Below are 24677 nucleotides of genomic sequence, written 5' to 3'. Positions count from 1 at the left end.
TGTTTCTTATAATGTCCAGTAGATTTTCTTGGAGTTGGGGGAGAATAGAAGAACATTTTAACCTTGCCCATAACATTGGCTAATAGAGGCAGAGTGAAAGAGTACAGATTTAGAATCAGAAAGGGGTTTGAATCTCAATTCTGTCACTCGATTAGTTATTTTTGAATGGAGTCCTACCCTTTGTGACCCTATTTGGAGTTTTCTTAGCAGAGATACTGGAGGAGTTTGCCATTTTCTTCTCCAGCTCATTTGACAGAGGAGGAAACTGAGGCAAGCAGGGTGAAGTGACTTGCCATGGGTCACATAGACAGTGTCTGAGGACACATTTGAGCTCAGGAAGAGGAGTCTTCCTGACTCCAGGCCCAGCATTCTATCCTCTGAGCCACCTAGCAGTCCTTCTGACACTTAGCATTTTATCTATCTGTAAAAAGGAATTGATAGTAGTGCCTCTATTACAGTTATGAAAATCAAATGAGATTAATATATGTAAAGTATTTTGCAAATTTTGTCAGCTGTTGTCAGGGTTCTTACCTTACTGTTGGTTACTGTTAAGGTAAAATTGCCTTACAACCAACTCTACTAGATATCAAATAACATTTTAATGATTTTTACCAAATAACGTTTTAATGATAAATAATTTCAGGTTCCAGTGACACATGCTCACTTCAGCAGTTTTCAACAATTTTTGTTTTAAAATACTTATTTGAAGTCTAATAAAAGAAAGATAAATATTTGATAGCCATCTTCTCCTTATTTTACAGAACTCTGCACTTATTTCACTAGGCCCTGAAAAGTATTACAAAGCTTACAGTAAAATCTACAGTTGTTTTAAAGAAATTGATCTACATGTTAAAAACCAATCGGACAGAAAATTCTGCCCAATCCTTTTACTAAGTGCTTCAACAGAGTCCCTTAATTTCTACATCATAATCACAGGAAAATTAAAATTAAATATATATTTTTTAAAAGGTAGACAGCTTTGAGGTATATATTGTGTTGTGTATATGTGTGCATATACATGCATATGCTTTTATAAAAAAAAAGTCTCCAGTGTATTACTGAAAGTCTGAAGTATATTTACTTTGAACTTTGTTACAGAGGTTTTAGAATGTAATTTAATTCACACATTTATGTGTGTGTATATATAATATATGAATATGTACATAAATATGTGTTATATACAGATAATATGTACACACATATATAGATATTTACATATGTATGTATGTTGGTACATGGCCACAATACACATATGACTAGTGGAAACTTATTTTTGGCTTATTCAAGACTCAAGAGTATGAAATTAAAAATCTGATATTCTGTATTACCTAGATGATCCATTCTCTGATCTCTCTTCTTATACTTTTCTTTCTCCTTTTCTAACCTTGTTTTGAATTCCTCATGTGGCTATTTCCTCCTTTGTTACAGTTCCAACTCAGTTGATTTTCTGTTCTTGTATAGACCTTGAGCCCTTGTTTCTATTTTCATTCTGGAGCCCTCTCTTGAAAGCCCTGGGCCAAAACCTGAATAAATCAGAGCTCTAGAAGAAAAATAGGGTCAGATAAATGAAAAAGTGACTCCACCTTAAAAAAAAAAAAAAAAAGTGACTCCACCTAAAAATCAATGATCATTTCTTTGACAAGTTGACATATTTATATGTAAATTTAAAATTTTGATTCTAATATTTTATGTGGTATATTTTAAAGGTGGTTTGCCCAGATTGCAGTGATGATATTGCAGTAAAGAAGGACAATATTCTAGTTCGCTCTTTCAAAGATGGCAAATTGTAAGTAAAAGTGTTTTACATTAAAAAATCTCCATATCCGATTTCTTACAGCATTAAAATGATGAATTGTTTTTAATAATAGTACTGTTTTGGGTGACATTTCATTTCAAGTTTGGCAAAAACGATTTTTTAAAACTCTTTATCCACTTAACTCAAAAGCAGTATAAGAGAATTGCTAGAATCATATAGTGTTTTACATTCATTAGTTAATCTAATATCACAAGGTATAGTGTCTCTTTGCCTATCTTGATTTTAATTTTCCTTTCTAAAAGTAGTTTCATATTAGCTATCTTATGACTGAAATTTTTAATATGGTTTTTATAAATAAAATTTTTTCTATCTTGTATAAAATATCTTACTGTAAGACTGTAATCACTCAAGTTATTTTCAGTGATTATAGTGACATCTGTTGGCTGAAATTATAGCATTTGAAATATACTGATAAATTGATATTTCTGCAGTCAGGTTTATTATGTTTCACTTAGGATATGCATTAATTTGTGAATGATTTTTCATGTAAAATTTTTTTCATAGTTGAATTTTGAATCTTTATATACTTGCTTGTTTTATAATTAGATGATTACATAAAAGAACTTTATGCACAGTAACTATAACAATATAGTAAAGATAATACTAGAAGATAACCAGACACAAGTTTTACAGATTGATTTCAAAATATTAAATTTAAACTATGTTTCTTTCTGCTATTTTTTAAAATTAAGTTTCAGAGATAGATAGTGACATGTCACTTGAACTTTATTAGCCATTTTTCTTAACTTTTTTTGGGGGGGAGATGATTTTCATGAGAATTTTGTTGGGAAGTGATTTATGTACTAACTAGATGTTTAAAACATTAGTAACAACTGTATATAAATGTTTAGGAGGTGTAGCTTTTTTTTTTTTAAGACTAAATCTTATAGCTATCTAAACTTTGGTAGAAGCAGAGTCTGTTTTTTAGTTTGCAAATTCAAAAATTTGATTTTTAAAAATTGCTTCATCCAGGAATAATTAATTAAGCTCCATAAGACAGTTTGATAATAAATAAAGCAATGCTGGAAATAATAAAGATAAATAATTATGGTTCTTTCCTCAAAAAACTAATAATTAAAACACATATTCTAATAAATATGCCAATTAGAATAAATAAGAGGAATATAACATGCTTTACAATCAAGAGATTGTTCCATTCAAGTCACAGAATTAAAAACTGAAGATTGAATGGAAAGCATAAAAAAATTTAAAGTAGATGCTACTGACAAGACAGAAGTTAAATTAGCTTGTGGTTAGTTTATCAAATCATTTTTAAAAAGTGACCAAATAAGAAAATATTGATGGCTAGAGCAGCAGCAGTCTTCTAAGTTGGATCTAGTTTCCATTCCCTCTACATTCAGTGGGATAGCCCAAAGAAATATGGGCTGCCAGATAAAAGTGAGGAAGATGATCAAGTCCTTAAACTTTGGGGCTTATGCAGCCACACCTGTTCTTGACTCAATATCTCCTACCTCTTTATAAGTTCCTCCAGGTCAGAGGGCTGTCTTTTCTTTGTATCCTAACACTTAGCATGCTTCTTGGCACCTAAACTACAGTTTATCAATGCTTATGGACTAACTAACTGCCTCTCCCTCTCTTTCTTCCTCCCTACCGCCACACCTCTGTCTTTGTGTATGTGTCTCTGTCTCTGTCTCTGTCTCTGTCTCTCTCTCCTCCTTCCTCCCCCCATTTTTCTTCCTTTCTCTTTCCTTTCCTCTCTCCTTTTTTCTTCTTCTCTCCCTTCCTCTCCCCCCAAGTCTCTCTGTCTCTGTCTCGATCCCCTTTCTATCTCTCCCCCTCTCCCTCCTCTAGCTTTTCCATGTGCACACACACAGACACGGACTTCTTCTGCCAATTTAAAATCTAATTTAACTACTTTACCTGGTTGTCTTTAAAATGCAGTTCTGCAGATGCATTTGAAACTTCCTTCTACTTCCCAACTTGCTCATCTCTCATATCTCTTTATGGCTGGCCAAGTACCTCTTAGAGGTTGAGCTCTACACTTTGGGACAGTAGATAAAAGTAGATAAAGACTCACCTCCATTTGTTTAGATTGGATTAATGTATGTGTATGTGTGCATGTATTATTTGTAAATATATATTTAATATTGGGAATATATGCTCCAAAAATGTTTATATAACTATAGATGCACTTTTGAAAAAGTTTGAAGTCCACTGCAAATAAACAGTAATCTTTGAAATTATTTTTCTCTTAAACACAGTAGTAAAGAAGCATTAGAAAAAAATTCATGTTTTTTCTTGTTTAAAAGTGCATAAGCATTCAGTGCCATAAGCACTTATTATTAGTCATGTTTAAATATCTAAAATTATATATTTTAATTATATTATTTATTTATTATTCATTAGCCTGATGGTTAGGGTATCAAATCATCATTTTTAAAAAATGACTCAAATAAGTTAAAATATTGATGTCCAGAGCTAAAGTCTTTGAGTTGGATCTACTTTCCACTCCCCGGATTAATGCTTCCTTGATAAAATCTGCAGTCATTCATTATAGTTTTGTCAGTAGCATGTATCTATTACAAAACATCTCTGAGGTTCGGTTTCCACAACTTTTTTAGGTGGTTTAGGTACTTTATTTTATGTTCATTCTTGTTAGCTTAATTCTTGTCAGATATTTTTTGACATTTTCTTCCAAATTATTAGGATGAAACTACTTTGTGACTTGAAAGTCCTTATACACACCTTCATTGTAATTGTCACCTTTGTTTTTCTTTTCTTTTCTTTTCTTTATAGCCTTTAAGTTTTCTTGTCTCTAACCAGTGTATTTTTCTCTATTTAAAATATATATATTTTACATATACATATAGTACTTCAGTTCCCAGAAAAGATGTCCATGAAATTTCTAGTGAAACCTCACCAAAACCTGATGCTGTATTAAAACAAGGTAGGTAAGAGTACATTGGACTATATTGTTTTGAATGTTTTTGACTTACTTAAAAATTACTTTTCTTTGAAAATTTATGTATATGCACATATATATCGGTACACACATATATATCTGTATACAGATAAATGTCTGACTATGACAGATTTAAAAACAGCGTAATTTGATTTTATATGCATAGTTTTTTGTTTTGTTTTTAAAGCAAAACTCTCCAAAATGCTTTCTACTTTTTTGACTTCTCAGAATTAGGAAAGATAGTCTATCAAATAAGGGGAGATGTAAAAAAATCCTTCACTGTATCTTCTATACTACTAAAACCCAACTTTGCCCAGAGTCTTTAAAAGTATTCTTAACATAGGGAAATGCAGTGATGATTTGTTATATGTAGTACGTGCCTTTCTGAAATACTACAAAAAGTAACTTTCACTGAAAGTTAAACAGTTTGTAGCAACCAGTTCTTTATTTGTTCGGAATGTTTTTGCAATAATTTTCTCTGTATTCGTGTTTATCAAATTTATTCATCACAAAAATTTCCCCTCATATCTTTCCTCCCACTGCCAGAGAGCTATCCCATATAATAGATAATATTTTTAAAGTCAAAGGAGGGGGAGAAATTACCAAAACTAATCAGAAGGTTGAAAAAGTTTGCAAATACATATGTGTAAAGTATTCTACATTCATGAACATCTCTTCCCTGCAAAGATGCAAGGTGGCTTCTTACATCTTTTCTGAGCCAGGCTTATTTGTAGCTTTGCAACATTTACTTCTGATTTTGTGTGTTTGTATGGTGTGGTGGTGCTTTTAGTTGTCATTGTTGTAGACTTCTTAATTCTCCCCACATTAGTTTATGTAAGTTTTTCTGTGCTTTTTGATATTCACTATATTTTTATTTCTTATAGCATAGGAATATTCCATTGAATTCATGTACCAAAATATATTTTATCATTCCTCAATTAATGGACATCTATTTTGGCTTCCTTATTAGTTTAATAACATGATATGTGGTTTGTCTGAAAAGCTCAAAAAGTAATTTCATAAATTGTTAATTTTCTTATGGAAAGTTAAAACCATATTTGTTTCAGTTTGGACTAGCTGTTAGCATAACCTTAATTCAAACTTGATATATGTGTGTATGTGTTTGCTTTCTTCACTAATAATTTAATTATCTTTTCTAAAATTGCTAGTGAATTTAGTTATTTTCTCATAACAATGTGAATAAAGTAATGTTTATACTCTAAAAGTTAATGCTGCTATCATATATTCCTTTCATAAAATGTTTAAAGTGTTAGACTGAATAGTATTTCCTCTTAATTTTTTATTTCTTAAAATAATATAAACATACAAAAAGCATGAAAATAACTTTTAACTCATATATGTGTTTAAACATAATTTACCCTTGGATTTAAAAAAATCACCCTTTTAATATATTATCTATTATGGCTATTATCTATGATTTTTTAAAATTTTCACTATTTCTTATTCAATTATAGCTTTTGACCATGCACTTGAATTTCATAAAAGTAAAACTGTTCCTAATAACTGGAAAACTGAATTGAAAGAGGATAGCTCTAGCAGTGAAGCAGAGGAGGAGGAGGAGGAAGAAGATGATGAAAAAGAAAAAGAAGATAATAGTAGCGAAGAGGAGGCAAGTAAAATTTGATAGCATTTCTAATTGTAATAGAAAGTATTCCTTTTGCCAGCAGTATTTAGCATAAAGAAAATTCACTTTTTTCTTCAAAGAGATTCAGTAAGCAATGAATTCATTTTACATAGATAGTACTTAACTTGAATATATGAATTATTATTTTATTACTGTTTATCAAATTCTGTTGCCGTTTGACAAGTTAATAGCTAATTATAACTATAATTACAGTTATAATTATATAGCTGTAAAATTAATAACATTGTAAGTTTAGCAGTATATTTTAAAGCTGTATTTAAATTCTCCCTATATACTGATTGCTGCATGTTTGAAATGAAGATTTTTAATGTAAAATTTTTTGTGATTATTTTACCATCAATATATCATTTACTTACCTATAAAATCTATGATAAATTCAAATGCTTAATTGTTCTTTCGATGACTGTTTCATGTAAGCTTAGAAAGTTCTAGTAACAGAGAACTCACTCTTTTACTAGGGAGCTAATTACATTTCTAATAGCTTTAATTGTGTTGAAGTTCTTTCTTATACAGAGCTGAGGTCTTATTTGCTGTACTATATATTCATCAGTATTAAGTCTGGTTTATGGAACTACATAAATTGTCTTCTTTTGTATGTGATATCCTTTGAGCTATTTGAATAGAAATGTCGTATTTCTTCTAGGTTGTCTCTTATTCAGAGTACATATCTCAGTTCCTTCTCATGTGATTCCATACCCACCAATTATCCTCCTCACCCTCTTCTGGGTGTGCTCCAATTTGTCTATGTTACTTTAAAAACATGAAATCCCAAATTTAATATGATACCCCAAGTGTTGTTTTATCAATGCAAAGAACTTAGGAACATTAGTTTCTTTATTTTGTAGCCTATACTTAATGGAGTTTTTTAAAAAAAAAACTTGTTTTGTTTTAATAATGCTGGATACATGGCATGCATTTAATAAATGCTTTTTCATTCATTTAAGCAGAGATTCCCCACTCTAATTTCATTCTTAAGCTTTCAGTGAACTAAAACACTTAACTGTTTATATATATGTGTGTGTGTGTTTGTATGCATGTGTGCATGCATGCCAGTTTTGGTAGTGCAGTTGACTTTTTTATAAAGCTGAAGTTTTAGAGCTCCACAGAGTTGTAGTCTTATACACCATTATGATGGATATATGAGAACTTGCAATAGGACTATGCATTGTTAGTATAAATAGACAGATTCTGCTCTGCTAAGAAGGTTTCAGATACGTTCCTGATGATAGATTGTTGTCCCAACAATCTGGCTATGGACAGAGAGGCTCATCCTTCACTAGTAGCTGGACCAGTAAATAATGGATTCTCTGACTAGGAAACACATAAAATAAAAGCAAAATAGAAAATGACCTTTATTATCTTCTCTTTGCACCTTTTTGCTTCTTCAGTAGCATTGGCTGAGGACAGAGTCAGAAAAGATTCATGATCATATGGTTTTGAGGCCATTTGTAAATATGAATGACTTTTAATGTACTTTAAATGTAAGAACCTTGAGTAGTTACCAATAACTGGATATTTATTTCAAAAATACTGTGCTAAGCCCTGGAGACATAAAAAAGGCAAACAAACCAGTTCTTACTCTCAAGTAGCTCATAGTCCTTTGGGGGAGACAATGTGCAAAAAATCAGACAAATAAGATACATACTGGATAGATGAGGGATAATCATAGAGAAAAGGCAATGGTATTAAATGAGTTTAAAAAGGGTTTCTTGTAGAAGATAAGATTATAGCTGGAACATGAAGAAAGTAAGGAAAGTCAGGAGACAGATGAGGAGAGAGAGAGAATTTCAGGTAGGGGAAGTTGTAGAAAATGCCCATAAGTCAGGAGATTGGAATGTCTTTGAGGAACAGCAAAGAGGCCAGTATCAGTCCATTGTAAAATATGTTGGCTAGGGAGGGAAAAGTAAAGAAAGGAGTAAGAAGACTGGAAGGGGGAAAAAAAGGAACAGGTTGTGAAGGGATAACACATAATAGAATTTTGTATTTGGCCCTGGGGATGATAAAGGGCCTCTTGAACCTGTTGAATCCAGAAGTGGTATGATCAGATCTGTACTTTAGGGAGATTAATTTGATCTCTATGGGGAGCTTGGAATGGAATAGGATAGGGCATAAATCAAGGAGACCAACCAGCAAACTATGGTGTCAGTCTTGTCATGATTTGATGAGATCCTGCTGCAGGATGCTAATAGAGGAAAAGAGGGACAATGGTTATGGTTGATGTGATAAAAGTATTAACGTGATTTGGAAGTAGATAGAATACATGATGGTGAGAGAAAGTGAAGAATTAAGAATAAAACCCAAGTTGTAACCCTAAGTGACTGGAAGGATGGTATTAACCTCAAAGGAAAAGAGAAATTCAAAAGAGGGAAGGGTTTGTGGGAAAGATAGTGAATTCTGTTTTGGATATGTTGAATTTAAGGTATCTATACCATATCTAGGCTGAGGTGTCTAGTGATCAGATTGAAATTTTAGGTGAGATACTGGGATTAGATAAATAAGTCCGAGCATAATCAAGTAAAAAATCGACAAGGAAAAAGAGCTTTGGGGAGCTTCCACTTTAGTTAGTTACTACTTGTAGTGTGCTGCTAAGATTTCTGAAGGTCTCGGGACCAGTCTTGTTTTCAGCAAAATACTCATCAGGAGAATGGTCAGGAATAAAGTCCAAAGTCTTTATTATCTTCTTCACAGTCTGTCTTCTTTGCCTGGGGCCTGGCTAGCTTTCCGGAGGGCCGGAATGGGTCTTGGTTTCAGTAGAGGATTTGCAGGAAGACAGGCCAGCCACCAGGATGGTGGGAGATGGAATGTCTGTATACCAGTCCTTGTTGGCTATTACACACACACACACACACACACACACACACACACACACACACACACACACACAGAATAATAAATACATCATCATAGGTGTCAATCTTATTAAACTATATTAAGTACTAAGTACATGTAAACTAGAGAATCATTATCTTAATTCCATTGAGTTAACATCTTGTTTCAAGTATACTTCTCCAATGTTCTGCCCTTTACAGCTAGTGAAGGAATCTGAAGAGCAGTCACACAGGTAAGAAAAAGTCAGAGTATTGTGTCACAGAAAAACCTAGTTTAAGGAGAATGGAGTGATTAATAGTGTCAGGGAAGAGAGGCCAAAAAGAATGAAGTTTGAGAAAAGGCTATCAAATGAGGTAATTAATACATCATTGGTAATCATTAGCAGTTCCAATTGAATGATGAAGTTTGAAGCTATAATGCAGAGAGTTTAGAAAGTGTCAGGAAAGGAAGTGAAAGCAGATTTTTTTTTAATAACTTCAAAGTTAGCCATGGAAACTGAGGAGGGAAAAAATCAATGAAAGATTTCTTTTGAGAATAGGGAAGGCATCAGTATGTTTTTAAGTATCAGGAAAGCAGTCAGTAGACAAGCTCTAGAGAATGAAAGTAGAGAATAGGTTTGATAGGATAATCTGCTAGAGGATAATTGAATCACTTGTGTGTATAGAAAGTTTTGACTTGGCATGGAGAAAGCTCACTTCTTCACATGAGATGGAAGAAGGAGGTAATCATATTAGGAAGGCATCTGAATCATAAAACAAAAAGAGAAGTGAAGAAAAGCAAATTTAATTCTTGGTGAGTGACCTCAGTTTTTTCAGTGAAATTACAAGACATGGTTCTCAAATGATATTGAATAGACATAGGATGTTTGAAGGGGATGAAGAGGGATGAAAGGATTTGGGAGAGACATTGTGGCAAATAGGATAGTGAATCAGGGAAATATAAAAGGATTGTCTTTCCACAAGGAGGGCCTAGTTGAGATTACATAACATAAATTTGTCATGGATTTAATCAGCTCTCCCTTCCTTCCCTCCTCCCCTTCCACTATAGGGTTTTCTCCAGCTTTATTTAGCAGGATGTGAGTAGGAGCTGAGGCTTTAAGGATCTAAGGCTGAGACTTTACAAGAAGATCTTCAGTAGGATAAAGAAGTAAGGAACCTGAGAGAAGCAAACAAGAGGTGCAGTGGAGTAGAGGATTAAGTCATGAGGAATAAGTCATGAGTTGAGAAACTGGAAGAAATATTGAGGAAATATTAGTATATATTTTGAAGTTCCTTAGTATGAGGTCAGGAATTAGGGAGGAGAGAAAAACAGAATTTTTTGAGGAAAGAAATGTCCTGGGGTTCAGCTAGATAATAGCAAGCAGAATCTTGATTGGGTGGCAGATAGAGATTGAATAAGCTTCAAAGAAGGAGAAAAGATTACTGAGTTATGGTGGTAGAAAAGAGACTAAAAGTGGCCTTTGAGAAAAATGTATATCCTAATTCCTCCAGTTCAGTTAATAAGTGGAAGAGTTTGGGTGAAAATGCAACAAATGCTGGGGATTGGAGTGTGGCCAGAGAAGCTTTGCAATCCGAAGGAAACCAGGTTTCAGGGAGTATGAGAAGATGGATAGGAGAGGGAAAGGAAAAAGGTTTAAGAAGAAAGTAAGCTTATTACTTATAGAACAGATATTACAAAAAAGCACCAATGATAGAATGGGTAGCCTTTAAGTAGGATATTGAAGGTTGGGGGAATCATGGAGCAAATCAGTGAGGGATAGAAAACAGATAAACCTTGACAGCTAAGATTGGGAAGCTTTGGAGAGGGAAGGGCTTACTGGGGTATGAATTAATCAATGAACCTAAGGGTTCAGCCTCAGAATTGAGCCATCCCAGGGTTTTGGGACATTTCTGCTTAATTCTGTTTTGCTTCAGTTCTTATATGTAAAAATGAACTGGATCAGGAAATAGCAAACTACTCCAGTATCTTTGCTAAGAAAATGTCAAGTGTAGTCACAGAGTCCAACAGAACTGAAATGACTGAATAGCAGCAATATATTCCAGTATCTTGGTTTCTGAAATGAAGCTACTGGAACTACATTTCTTCATAAAGAACTGAAAATCATTATTTTTGAAACATTTAATAAACAGGTCTTTATTTTTGTCCTAATTTCATTTTGTAATGTAATTTCATTTTATAATTTCAATTTCCATCATTCCAGCTAGACAGCACCTTCATTTTGTTAAATGAGTGCTTTAGATTAGATGATCTTTATTTTTCAGCTAGTAATTTATCGAGTAGATAGATATAGACATAGATTATATTCTTAGTTTTGTATCATATGCCAATTTTATAAATGTGATTTCTTTCCCAGTATGCAGTCTGTTGTTGAAAGTGCTAAAGAGAACAGGTCTAAGAACAGAGACCCTTGTCTCACTGTTAGAGACAGTTGTATTCACTCATTAATCAACTTTTCTTGGGTATATTTATTTGCTAGCTATAATTATGCTTAATTGTGCTATCATTCAGATTTCATTAATCCATCCTGTTCTCAACAGTAAAATTATTGATATTATCAGATGACTTGCTAATATTGAGGTAATAATGTGTCTATGATGGTCCTTTTCTCTACTGGCCTAATGTTCTACCCACAGATAGAAAATGAGATCAATTCTGTATGACTTGTTCTAGGTGATCTTAGTTCTCTCTTAATTGCTCATAAAGGATCTGTTTTATAATATCTAGAATTTTGTTGTAAACTCAGCATGTTGTATTTGTCATATCCTACTTCTTGTTCTTTTTTGATCAGGATAATATCTGACAGTCTCCTGTATTCTTGTACTTTTCTCATTCTCCATAGTTACACAAAAATATTATTAGCAGTGTTTCTATAATTTCTTCTACAAATTATTTTAATATCCCAACAGGGAATTAGACTAGAGATTAGTATTCCAGAGATTTGAGCAGTTGAATTCTTCCCTATTCCTATCTTGAACTTCAAAGATCTCTGAACTTTTTTTGTACCCTTTCTAATAGAAAATTGTTCTTATTGGAGAAGATAAACCGAGTAAGAGGGATAGTTTAATTTTCTTCTTTTATGTTCTATCCAGGATTGTTGTGAGGATCAAATAAGATAATAATTATAACCACAGTGCCTGGCATATAGTAAGCACTATATAAATGCTAGCTATGATTATTTCCTTCTCTCTTTATCTGTTAACATTACCATTTATCACAAGGAGTAAATATATTCTTTCTTTGTTTTCTTTTACATTGGACATTTTTTTAAAGGCCCTTTCTATTATACTTAGTGTTTTTAGAAACGTAAACTTATTTTTAACTTTAGCCTCTTATAGTTACATATCAGTCTTTTATTCTTTCTTGAGCATATATGCTTTCTTGTATCTTTTGTCTATTTCCTTTATAAATGTGAGCTTATCCATGAAATCTCTGTGTATATTTATCAGATTTTTCAGGACCCTAATTATTAATTGATTTGTAGACTTTTGAATGTGTGAGTAGTGTTCTTTACCGTCTTCATGTTGATGTGTAGTGGATAGTGGATAGAAGACATAGATTTGAATCCTGCTTTTGACTTTGTGTGACCATTAACAAGTCATTTATCATCGCTGGGCCTCAGTTTTCTCAAATGTTAAATAGACATAATAATGGTTGTTATTAGCCTCAAATTATATAATACATGATCAGTATTTTAGAGTGCAATATAAAGATCAGCTATTCTTATTTTTTTTACCTTTTTTAAAGAATAAATACTGCTTCTGCTACTTTCATTTTTTTTTAATTTACTGCTGTCCTTAAAAGAATCTAGATATCTGAGTATTTTCTCCTAAGCTGACCCCTGTTGCCCATAACTAATTTAATGATTTTTCTCTATATTTGAAAATAGTGTGGGGCAGCTAGGTGGCACAGTGGATAGAGCACCAGCCCTGAATTCAGGGGGACCCGAGTTCAAATTTGGTCTCAGACACTTAACACTTCCTAGCTGTGTTACCCTAGGCAAGTCACTTAACCCCAGCCTCAGGGAAAAAAAAAAGAAAAGAAAAGAAAATGGTTGTATACTTTGGGCCTGCTAGTGATTTATAAACTCAGTATCTCCCTTTCAAAGAAAATAGTTTTACATCCCCTCCATTGAATTGTAGTACATTACAGACAGGATAACTGTAAAGTTCCATTTGTCAGTTTTATTCCTTCCCCTTTCCCATTATAAAATGCAATCCACTGGATAAAAGGGGTCTTTTGTTTCCCCTATTATATCTCAATTAACTACCCTGCTCTCTATAGGTTTTTCTGGGATTCACTTACCAGTGCTGCAACCCTTGGTCACTACAGCAAGAAAATAGGCCCTTCCTTGTAATGGAAATCAAATTTATTATCTGAAGATTTCCCTAACTCTGAGTCTTCAGGTAATTTTAAACCAAGTTTGGGCCCCACTCGATTCCATAAGTTTAAATAACTGCACTGTGGGGTTATGTGTAAAGATATTTCTAATTATATCTGACCTTGGGGGAAATTGTGTATGGAAATCAAAATTTTTGGTTGTTATTGTTACTGCCTATTTTGGTTTAAGAATAGGTCATCTTGGGACTATAATGTTAGTTTGTAAATGAATTATGGTTATAGGAAAAAGACTTGTTCATGAGTTTCTGAAGGATTTATTTCTAATTTTACCTCCCTTTATGGAATTTCTTTTTGGTATTTTACTTATTGGATTACTTTTCAGAGAAAATTCTAACTTAAATCCTGAAGATTTTGAAAGTGGCATTTATGGCTTCTGAATAACTTAGTATTTATTAAGACTTGATATTTTAATGGTAAAACACTCTTTTAAGCACTTTGTGATAATACAGTTTTGGAGAGATCATAAAACCATCTTGTATTAATTAAATATGTAATTGGACAAATTGTGATTTTTTTTTTTAATCTTGTTTGGTTTTCATTAGGAAGAAATAGAACCTTTTCCAGAGGAACGAGAGAACTTTCTTCAACAGCTTTACAAATTTATGGAAGACAGAGGTGAAGTGTACTTTCTTTCAATTAATCTCCAATTAAATTTTTTTTTCAGATAATCAAATCACTAGTTATTAAAAGTTGATTTTGATCAATTTAAAAAATATATTCATACTTCATGATATGTAAAGTTATACTATTTTATAAATTGATCTGTTTTCCAGATTTCTGTTTCTACGTTTCTTATCTAAAAGTTTGCTTTTTTTCTTTTTTCTGCTCTGATTTTGGATCACTATAATGGAGGCATTTTTTATACTTTAAAATGCTTTGAATTTTCTATGTTATATATCTTTGCATGTATGGATCCTTATTCCAACCCCATATAGAGCTACTTTGTCTCTCAGATGAGAAAAGGGAAAATATGCAAACTAGAACAGATATAATAGAAAATTATAGAATAGTCATGACATAATCATCTCAGAAATTAATTTTTAGCAATAGAGCCACAGATCACCCACTGAAATCAAAGTGCCTCCACATTGATTTCAGTCCTTTTTCTTCTTTCTTGCCCCATTTTCTTATTGTTTTTAGAGGAAAAAAAACTTATGAAGGTTGCAAAAACAAAAGAGGAAATAGATGCTGTTTTCAAAAACCTTGCATTCTCTTGGAGAATACAATATATAATGAAATGCAAAAAAAAAATTTTTTTTAAGTTAAACACAAGGTAATTTGGGAAAGCAAACACGAACATCTGTAGAATCAGAAAAGGCCTTTGGTTGAAGATGCTACTTGAACTGATCTTTGAAGGAGGCTTGGGATTAAGATGTGACATTGAGGTAGGATTGCATTGCAGGTCTAAGGGACAGTCTGTGAGAAGTCTTGGAAAATGGAAATGGAAATACTATGTGTTTGAGGAATGGTAAGAATAGAGTGTGGGAAGGAAGGTAAATCATAATAAGACTTGGAAGTTATTTTGAAAATATGTTTGAAGGGCTTTAATTCCAAACAGAAGAATTGGTATTTGGTCCTAGAAGTAGTAGAGAACCATGAGTGTTATTAGATCATGGGACTAAAAGATCAAAATTGTGCTCTAGGAATGTCACAACTGTGGAAAATGAATTAGGAAGGGGAGTGAATTAAGACAGAGAGGTCAATTAAGAAAGAGCCTATTACTGTAGTGCAGGTGAGAGGTGATAATAGCTTGGACTAAAGTGGTAACTACATGAATGGAAAGAAGTAAACAGTTAGGATGTAGAGATTGATACTCCAATATTATAAACATAAATTAAAGAATGTTTTCTTTTAAAATATATTCTACAGTAATAAGTAGAAGAAAATAATGTATTTGGTAGGAAAAAAAATTAAGGCACATTGAATTCAAGATTCATATTGACTATTTAGTATAGACTATTTAGTTCAAAGTTTCTGGTAATCAATTCATGTCAACAAGTTGACAATTAGGATTTTACCATGTTCCAGGACAATTCTAAACTCTTTAAATTAAAATGCAAGAAGAAAAAGAGGGAGAGACTCCTTTCCTTTTAAGGAGGAAGAGTAACAGCACAAAACAGAAAGTTGAAAAAATGGAGGTAGTAGGTAGTAGGCTATGAGGGGAACATAGTAGAGGAAGTCCAGATTGTTGTTAAACCTGACCTATGTGTTCTCCTTAAAATGAAGATTATGGGAGAAACCCATCAATCAGAGGAAGGAGTTGAAGAGGAGTGAGGAGTACTGCCATTGTGAGCAATATTGAAATGCAGTGAACCAGCTGGGTAAAGAGGCTTCTATAGAATGATAGAAAATATTCAGAGAGTTTTTTGGAATTAGAGCTCAGGAATGAGAAGAGGTTTTGATACATCACTTAATCAATAAGCCTTTACTAAGTACCTACTATGTTCCTGAGAGAGAAATGTAGAGAATGAAACGGTCTAATTCACAAGCACCTTATATTGTGATGGGGAAAACAATACTTATTTATATAAATAGAAAGGTAGTTTGGGAAGGAAGGCACTACTAGGGGGATCAAAAATAGTTTGATACAGAAATGCTATTTGAGCTGTGTTTAAAAGAAGAGGGGAGGAAATGAGGAGATTGTGCTTCCAGATATGATGAGTTCACCCAGAAAGTTCATATAGAAAGAAGAGACAAGGGCAGGATAGAATCTTGGTAGGTACTCACAGTTAGCTGGTGGAATATGGATAATTATATGGCAAAAGAGACTGAGAAGGAAGAAACAACCCCATAATAACAGGAGAGAAACAAGGAGAGCAATGTTACAAAAACAGACAAAGAAATGAATATCCAGAAGGGATCGTCAACAGTATAAAATGCCATAGAGAAATCAAGAAGTCTGAGGTTTGAGAAAAGACCATTGGATTTGACAATTATGAGGATAGTAACATTGGAAAGAGCAGTTTGGTTTAAATGATGGTCAAAAGCCAGATTGCTAGTTATTGAGGAATGAAAAGGGACAAAATGGAGGTAATTAAAATAGATAGTTTTCTGGGAATTAGGATTGGAAAATGAGAGATATAGGGAGATAATTTGAAGAGATGGTGAATTCAATGGAAGGACAGACTGGGGTGTGTTAGTAGAAAGTAGCAATGAAGTAATTGATAAGAAGAAAATGAAAATTTTTCTAGGAGGCAATGATTATGAGGGCAGGCTTCTTGGAAAAGTTTTGAAGACACAAGTAAATTAATAAATGCTATGAAATTTTAATGACTTTGATCCTAAAGAAGAGATGTGGGAATGCACTCTTCCCCTCTCCCATTTCTTTATAAATGTTCAAGTGACCTTATTCCATCCAGTGTCCTCCAACAAATTGCCCCTTTGGTCATTCCTACTCTTTCACTTATTTTCAGTAATTTTCCTTCCTCTGTTGGCTTGTTTTCTACTGCCTACAAATATGCCCATTGTCTCTAATCCTGAAAAAACTATCACTTGATCCTTTCACCTCTCCTACTGTCTTGTATCTCTCTTCTACTCTTTATAGATAAACTCCTTGAAAAGACTAGCTAAAATAGGTGCCTTTGAGATTTTCTCCTATTCTCTTTGTCTCTTAAAATTCAGTTTATCATTCATTCCACTGAAATTGCTCTTGTCAAGATTATTACAATCTTAGTTACCAAATCCAATGGCCTTTTCTCAGTCCTCATTCTTCTTAATCTCTCTGCAGCCTTTGACACTGTTCATAACCATCAACATTAACTTGATATTTTCCTCTCTCTAATTTTTCAAGACACATTCCTCCTATCTGACCACTCATTTGCTGGATACTCACCCAGGTCATACCTTCTGACTATAGGCATCAGATAGGGTTCTTATCTTAACCCTCTTTTCTGTATATATTACTTCATTTGGTGATACCCAGTTCTCATGGATTTAATTATCATTTATTTATATGCTGATGATTCTCAAATCTGCCTTTCTTGCCCCAGCTCTCTACTGACCACCAAGCTTGCATCTCCAGCTTTTTTTTTTTTTCCCATCTCAAGATATCTGGTTTTTGGGGGCAGCTATTTGGCGCAGTGGATAGAGCACCAGTCCTAAAGTCAGAAGGACCCGAGTTCAAATCTGGTCTCAGATACTTAACACTTCCTAGCTGTATGACCCCGGGCAAGTCACTTAACCCCAATTGCCTTAGCAAAAAAAAAAAAAAAAAAAAAAAAAAAAGGTAACTGGTTTTTGTAATTGATCAGTTCTCAATCATGTCTGACCCTTGTGACTTCATGGAATGTAGGACCCCATAAACCATAGTTGTCCATGGGATTTTCTTGACAAAAGTACTGGGTAGATTCTCTTTTCTTTCTTCAGCAGATCCTTTTGTAGAACAATCAGAGTCACACAGCTTGGAAGTATGTGAAGCTGAATTTAACTCAGGTTTTGTTAAGTCTAGGGGCAATGTTGTATCCAGTGAGTCATCAGCTGCTCCACAGATGTCCAGTAAATATCTTAAACTCAACATATCCAAAACAGAACTTGTTTTTCATCCTAAGCCCTATCTCATCTTTTACCTTCCTTACAAATAGTAGAAGACAGTGCTTCCTTACAAATAGTAGAAGACAGTGCTAGTCTCCCAGTCCATCAGGCTCATAACATAGGAATCTTTCTAGATTTCTCATAATCTTTCAGTTTTTGTATCTAAGCTGTTACCAAGGCCTGCTGACTTCACCTTTGCAACATCTCTCAAAATAAAACCCCCTGTCTTCCTCTGAAACTTCTACAACTCTAGTACAGCCCTTATTATTTCACACCTCAATTACTGCAGTAACCTGCTGGTGAATCTTCCTGCCTTAAATCTTTCCCCACTCTAATCCATTCTCCTTTTAACTAGTAAAGTGATTTTCCTAAAGCATATGAAAACCTAGTAAATGCTCCAACTCTCTCACACCTGTTAAATTCCAGTAACCTATTTTCTCTAGTAACAAATATAAAATGATCTGTTTGGTATTCAAAAAAATCTTTATAAATTAACCCCTTTATGCCTTCTTTTAATCAGTCCCTGACACATACTCTTCAATCCACGTTAAATAACCTGTGTAACAAGCAAACACTTAATCTCTCAGTTCTGGGCATTTTCTCTGCTTGGTTGCCATGCCTAGAAGTCTTTTTCTCTTCATCTTCTGATCTCCCTGGCTTCTTTTCTAAGGGAAACCTTCCCTAATCCCTGTTATACAGTGCTTTCTCTCAGGTAGTTTTTTTGTTTTTGTTTTGTTTTGTTTTGTTTTGTTTTGTTTTTATCCTCTAAATAGTTTGCTTTGCATAATCATGTTTGTTTGAATATTACCTCCTCCATTAGATTGTAAGCTCCATGAGGATAGAATACTCTCTTTTGCTTCTTTTTATGTCCCCAGTGCTTAGCGCAGTGCCTGGCACATAATGTGCTTTAATACATTATAGGTGTGGAATCTCGATATAATATCAAACTTTTTTTTGGATAGGTTGTTCACTTTTATTCTGATTTTTTTCCCTTTCTCTTTGTCCTAATAAATGGCACTTGGATTAGGGGGATACATTTAGAAAAGTAGGTGATATTAAAACAAAGTTCAATAAAAATATTTTTTTTAAAGTAATGAGATTGGCCTTTCAGAGAGAAAATGTTTACTTCATTGGAAACTGAAATCAAAGTTAACTAAAAATATATTTTAAAGGTAATAGAATTGGCTTTCCGAAGAGAAATGGTTCATTTCTTCATCAAACTAGAATAAAGGTATTTTGAAATGCAGAAATCACTCAGAGCAAATGACCCCTTGTTGTTTTTTTTTGTTTGTTTGTTTTGTTTTTTTAGTCATGCCCAATTTTTCATGACTCCATTTGATGTTGGCAAAGATATTAGAGTGGTTTGCCATTTCCTTCACCATTTCATTTTCTACTAAATGAGGTCTATGCTCATTGGATAAGAAAAGCGGGTTTTCAAGAGCTTTAGATTGTCTCTCTTCTAAGTGTGATAGTGAATCAAAGTGGAAGATGTAAAAGGATCAGCAGAAATTAGAGATATCTTAAATTTTAGTGACTTTATTCATATGAGATATGGAAGGGCCAGAATTCACAGTGAGAACGAAGAATAGTTTTAGGAAGAATAAAGCATAGGGAAATGGAATGATTTGGGTAGAAAAATAGCTCAAGTCAGAAAGCATTTGTTAAGCTTTAATATGTGGCAAGGACTGTGCTAAACTCTGGGGATACAAATACAAATAAACCACATACTAATCTGAGCAAACAGTAGATAGAGGGGAGCTGGTGGTTCTTTGTCTTCAACATGTCCTTCATTCCCTCCATCTCTGTTACCTAGTCAGTCATCCCAACAATGGCTTTCTCTATCCTTGGTGAACCAATTTAGTTCTATGTTGTTGTTTTCTCTCAAATTCCTCCTGGTGATCCCCGGGAAGTGGTTTGGTTAAGGAAGAAGTTTTGATCAAATAAAGGAATATCATAGTAATCATAAAAGTGAAACTCTTTTGAGTGATAATTTAATAAAGATTATGGTTGCTGTTTTATGTAGTTGTTTTCCAACACTCTTTGTATTCTTGCCTATCAGCTGTCCTGTCACTACTACTCATTTCTACCTACTTCTCCTGTTCCTCTAGATAACAGATCTCTGAGAAAATAAATAACTATTAATAAGTATCCCTGAAAACTCTTTTGAAACATACATGACAAAGTGAAATGTGAATTGAAACAGATATTGTGTAATTTCGCCATACTTTATTATTAAAAGATTTTTCCTTGTACTTGATTTTGTACAGTACAGACTCATCTATGATATTTTTTCAGTGTTACTATAAAAAATAAGACACATTCTCTGAAGTTTCATACTCATGTAGGATCTAAGGAGTCATAGAATCAATTGAAATAAAAGAGATTTTAGAAGTTATCTATTCTAGCCTCCTCATTTTATTTAGAGATAAGATTAAGGTTATGACTTGCCCAAGATTATCCAGTATTAGAAGCAAATTTTGACCAATAGCTTTTTGATTCTCAGTTCTAGCACTCTTTGCACTTTGTCTTTTCAGAAAATATCTTGATCAGGAACATTGTTTCACTTATATGCAGTGCATCATATCAGAAATTCTATTTTTAATCAGATTCATATTTGAATTTTTTTGTCTGTGTTTGAAATTTAACTAGTTTTACTAATGTAAAGTGCTTAAAGTAGCAACAGAATTAATGGCAAGTGCATTGGTTCAGGAAAAATGTTAATTTGATTAATATATTGCCTGTGTACCTTCTACAGTATGATTAGAAAATATTTATTTTTTTCTATTAACAATTGTAACTTCACAAAATTTTAATTCTTGTGGTTGAAAAAAGTCTCTAAAATAATTTTTGTTTTGATAATAGGCACACCTATTAATAAAAGACCTGTACTTGGATACCGAAATTTGAATCTCTTTAAGTTATTTAGACTTGTACACAAACTTGGAGGATTTGATAATGTAAGTATTAAAATAATAGTGAAGTATGTCAAAACCTTAAAGGACTGAGAAATTATGAATAAGAAAAAAAGAATGGTTACTTTTTTACATTCAAAGAATCGCTATTATGTACCAAATTTGTGTTTTTATTAAGAATTCAAGGTTGTACTATTTTTTCATTCAGTCTTTCAAATTTACTATCATAAGTTTCTGAGTAAACTATCATGACCTCAGAAATGACCTTCAGTTTGATATGAAAATCAGCCAACTGATATCTTTTAAATACTTTGTTTAAATGTATGTCTGTTAAGTTCAATTGAGCAGATCTGATTTTTTTTAGTATGACAAATTTAATGCTTCATTTATTAATTTTTAGATTTATTTAATTTTTTTCTTCTAAATTTAAAACATCCTATTTGAATGGTAGTTTTTAGTAGAGAATGAAATTAAAATTTTGTCTTTTCAGTTAGAAATGAATTTTATCAATTGGTTTTTTTTTTTTTTGAAAATCATTTCTAATTCTAAATTTTATTTCTTTTGTGGAAAAATGTTATTTCTTTTAAAATTTGTGCTTTTCTAATTCATTGATGCAAGTTTTTATTTTATTTTTCATTATAGATTGAAAGTGGAGCTGTATGGAAGCAAGTCTATCAAGATCTTGGAATTCCTGTTTTAAATTCAGCTGCAGGATACAATGTTAAATGTGCTTACAAAAAGTAAGTGTTAAAAGCAGTGGTCTCCCAAAAGGGTACTTTGTCTCAATCTCATGGGAATGTGATCAACTTATTAGAGAGTAGGAAAATAGAAGAGGGAGTGTGTTGTGGGCTTTGCCTCTAGTACAACCACTCTTATTCTTTCAATTCCCTCAATTTCTCTCCTATACTGTATTAGTTTCCAACCTTCTGCTGGGTGTGTAGGCCCACAAGGGCAGTTATAACCATGCTAGTATCCAGGCAATACCCCTAACAATAACTTTGCAAATACCAGTGGAAAAATTCCCTCACTCTCACCCTACTTCCTTCTACCTCAACATAGCACCTTGGAAAGTTGATCCTCTGGTGGTGTATTTTATCCTCTAGGTAGGGACCAAGAAGTAGGAGACCAACCTAAGCTTACTTCTCCATGTTGTTTTTTGGGTGGAATAGTGAATCACACAAAATTTAAATAGACCTATATAGATGTGATCTTTTTCTTAGGTCTCATCACTTCTTTCCCTTTAAACCCACCTATCTTCCAGATTTCCACGTTACTATTTGAGAACACTGCTATCTTTCTAGTCACTATGGTTTTCAATTTGTTTGAGATATTATCCCTGACTATGTGCTCTCGCCACATGTATCCACTGAATTGTCCAGTCTTTTCCTTTGTACCTTCACAACATCTTAATCACTTAATTCCCAAACTATTAGTTGGTGTCCGTGCCTTAAGTCTCTTTCCCCACTCTAGTATCAACAATCTTCTTGAAGCCCAGGTCTAACCATAATACACTTCTTACTCATTCATTACTTTAAATTATTTCCAAGTTTAAATATAAAATCCTCCATTTGACTTTTAACTATCTTCATAATATGACTTCTTCCTACCTTTCCAGTCCTTCCTCATCTTATCATCTTTCACATAACTCACACAAGGCCCTCTCTCTCCTGACTACATTTTCCCTGGCTATCTCTCTTCATTGTGTCACTTAGCTGGCATGAAGGTGTGTTTCTGTGCTTTAAGAATTAAATGAGTAGACATATTTTTATATCTAATTTTCACCAGTTTAAGGATCATAGAATTTGAGAGTTGAGTAACTTCTCATAAGCCATCTAACCCCACTGTATTCATGTCATGAATCTGTATAATAAGAGCTTATTGAGAATTTTTATCAAAAATAATTTTTTTCAGATATTTATATGGCTTTGAAGAATATTGTAGATCAGCCAACATTGAATTTCAAATGGCATTGCCAGAGAAGATGGTTAACAAGCCTTGTAAGGAATGTGAAAATGCAAAAGAAACAAAAAACAAGGAAGAACCTGAATCAGAGATAAAAGCAGAGGTTAAAGAGGAGGGAGATACTATATTACAACAAGAGAAACCTGCTGAAGATGAAATTGAAAGAAAAGAAAATATCAAACCTTGTCTGGTAAACTAGATTCTATCTGTGACTGTACTTGTTAGTAGATTCATTGAGTTATAATCTTTAATTAGACTTAAAAAGTTTCTACAGTACAAAATAGACCCTCCATTACTAGTGATTTGACGCTTCCTCACCAATATGCTCTTTTTCTTTAATTTTATGTATTTTAACTATATTTTATTTGTGTCACAAAAAGTTATAGTTAATTATTTTTGCCTAGTTTGGTTTGAAGTTTTTTTGAGTTTCAGAATTTTACCTTTTTTTAAAATAACTTCTTGGTATGTTAATAGAGTAAGAACTAATGTCAAACTCTATTAAAATATTTTAATGGATTATTTAAATGTTGTTTAAACATCAGTAGTATGTCTATATACTGCTATGTGACAATTTTCCCAGTAAAAATGTAGACAAAAAGCCTACATGCTGTATGTATTTACCCAGAATGCCTTTCTTGGCATAAGATGCAGGCCATGCACATATGATATTTTGATAAAGATATGATTTGCCTTATAACTCGCTTCTTTCCTTGGCTTTATTTTCACAATAATTTTTTGCATTTATGAAGTTAAGTAATGAATTATGTAATACTAAATACTTTTATGTTATTAGCAATTATAGATAAATTCCAATTGAGCAAGCATTTATTAATCCCCGACTTTGAGCTTTGCATTAAGATTATGAAGATAAATAGGACCACTATTCCCCACTCATAAGGAATATACATTCTTCTGGGTTTATTCTCAGAGACCATGGATATTAAAAAATATATATGTTAGTTTTTTAAACTTTGGCTTAGTTTCTCTAATATTTTCCTAGGGTAATAAAAAGAATTTGTCAGAACCTACACATACACAGTCTGATCAGGAAAAAGAACTTAACAATAAAAAAACAGAAGAGAATGAAAATCTAGAAGTTAAAGAAGATGAGACAATTAAGGTAGATGAAATGCTCAACACAAAGGTAGAGGCAGAAGACGAAAAAGCAAAATCTGGGTAAGACATTTGTTTTTGGTAAAACATAATTTTGAAAAGCTAAGTTAGTTTTATGTAAATAAATGGTTGGATTCACTTTTCCAAGTTGTTAATGTATTTTAGTTTGTCCAAAGGAGAGAAATAAGAGCATATGCAGAATGATTATCTGATTTGGATTCATATTATTAGAAATTTTGCATGGTCTACATCTCACAAATGTGAAATGGCAAGGAAATAGGAAATGTTCTGATTTATTTTTCTTGTTTTGGACTTAGAAATATGAGAAACTTTACAAAGATGAAATTGTTTCTTATTGCTTAATGTGTTTATTGACTACATCTTGCTAGATAGTGATAGGTACGATCCCATTGTTCATTGGAAACTAAATGTCTAGATTATGTGTTATGGCCCAAATTTGTTTTTATTTGGATTAAAATTAATGAGAGGAATTAGATATCTTGAATTCTGAAACCATAATCCAACAAT

General features: G+C 32.8%; 1 protein-coding gene across 11 annotated transcripts in view; it reads left to right on the top strand.

Moving 5' to 3' along the window:
• Positions 1 to 24677, top strand: part of ARID4B (AT-rich interaction domain 4B) — a 195017-nt gene that overhangs the window by 119988 nt on the left and 50352 nt on the right. For all 11 annotated transcript variants that reach the window (XR_012481321.1, XR_012481320.1, XM_074262435.1 and 8 more), the window contains exons 9-16: positions 1707 to 1786; positions 4648 to 4724; positions 6215 to 6369; positions 14175 to 14247; positions 21025 to 21119; positions 21717 to 21814; positions 22986 to 23226; positions 24037 to 24212. Coding sequence is in view for 9 of the 11 variants with exons in the window: in XM_074262435.1 (XP_074118536.1) it covers positions 1707 to 1786; positions 4648 to 4724; positions 6215 to 6369; positions 14175 to 14247; positions 21025 to 21119; positions 21717 to 21814; positions 22986 to 23226; positions 24037 to 24212 (995 nt within the window). In the remaining 2 variants the exon portion in view is untranslated. The remainder of the gene's footprint in view (positions 1 to 1706; positions 1787 to 4647; positions 4725 to 6214; positions 6370 to 14174; positions 14248 to 21024; positions 21120 to 21716; positions 21815 to 22985; positions 23227 to 24036; positions 24213 to 24677) is intronic.

This window comes from Sminthopsis crassicaudata, chromosome 4 (assembly GCF_048593235.1).
Source record: "Sminthopsis crassicaudata isolate SCR6 chromosome 4, ASM4859323v1, whole genome shotgun sequence".
NCBI classification, from domain to species: domain Eukaryota; kingdom Metazoa; phylum Chordata; class Mammalia; order Dasyuromorphia; family Dasyuridae; genus Sminthopsis; species Sminthopsis crassicaudata.
This window is presented reverse-complemented; position numbering and strand designations above follow the sequence as displayed.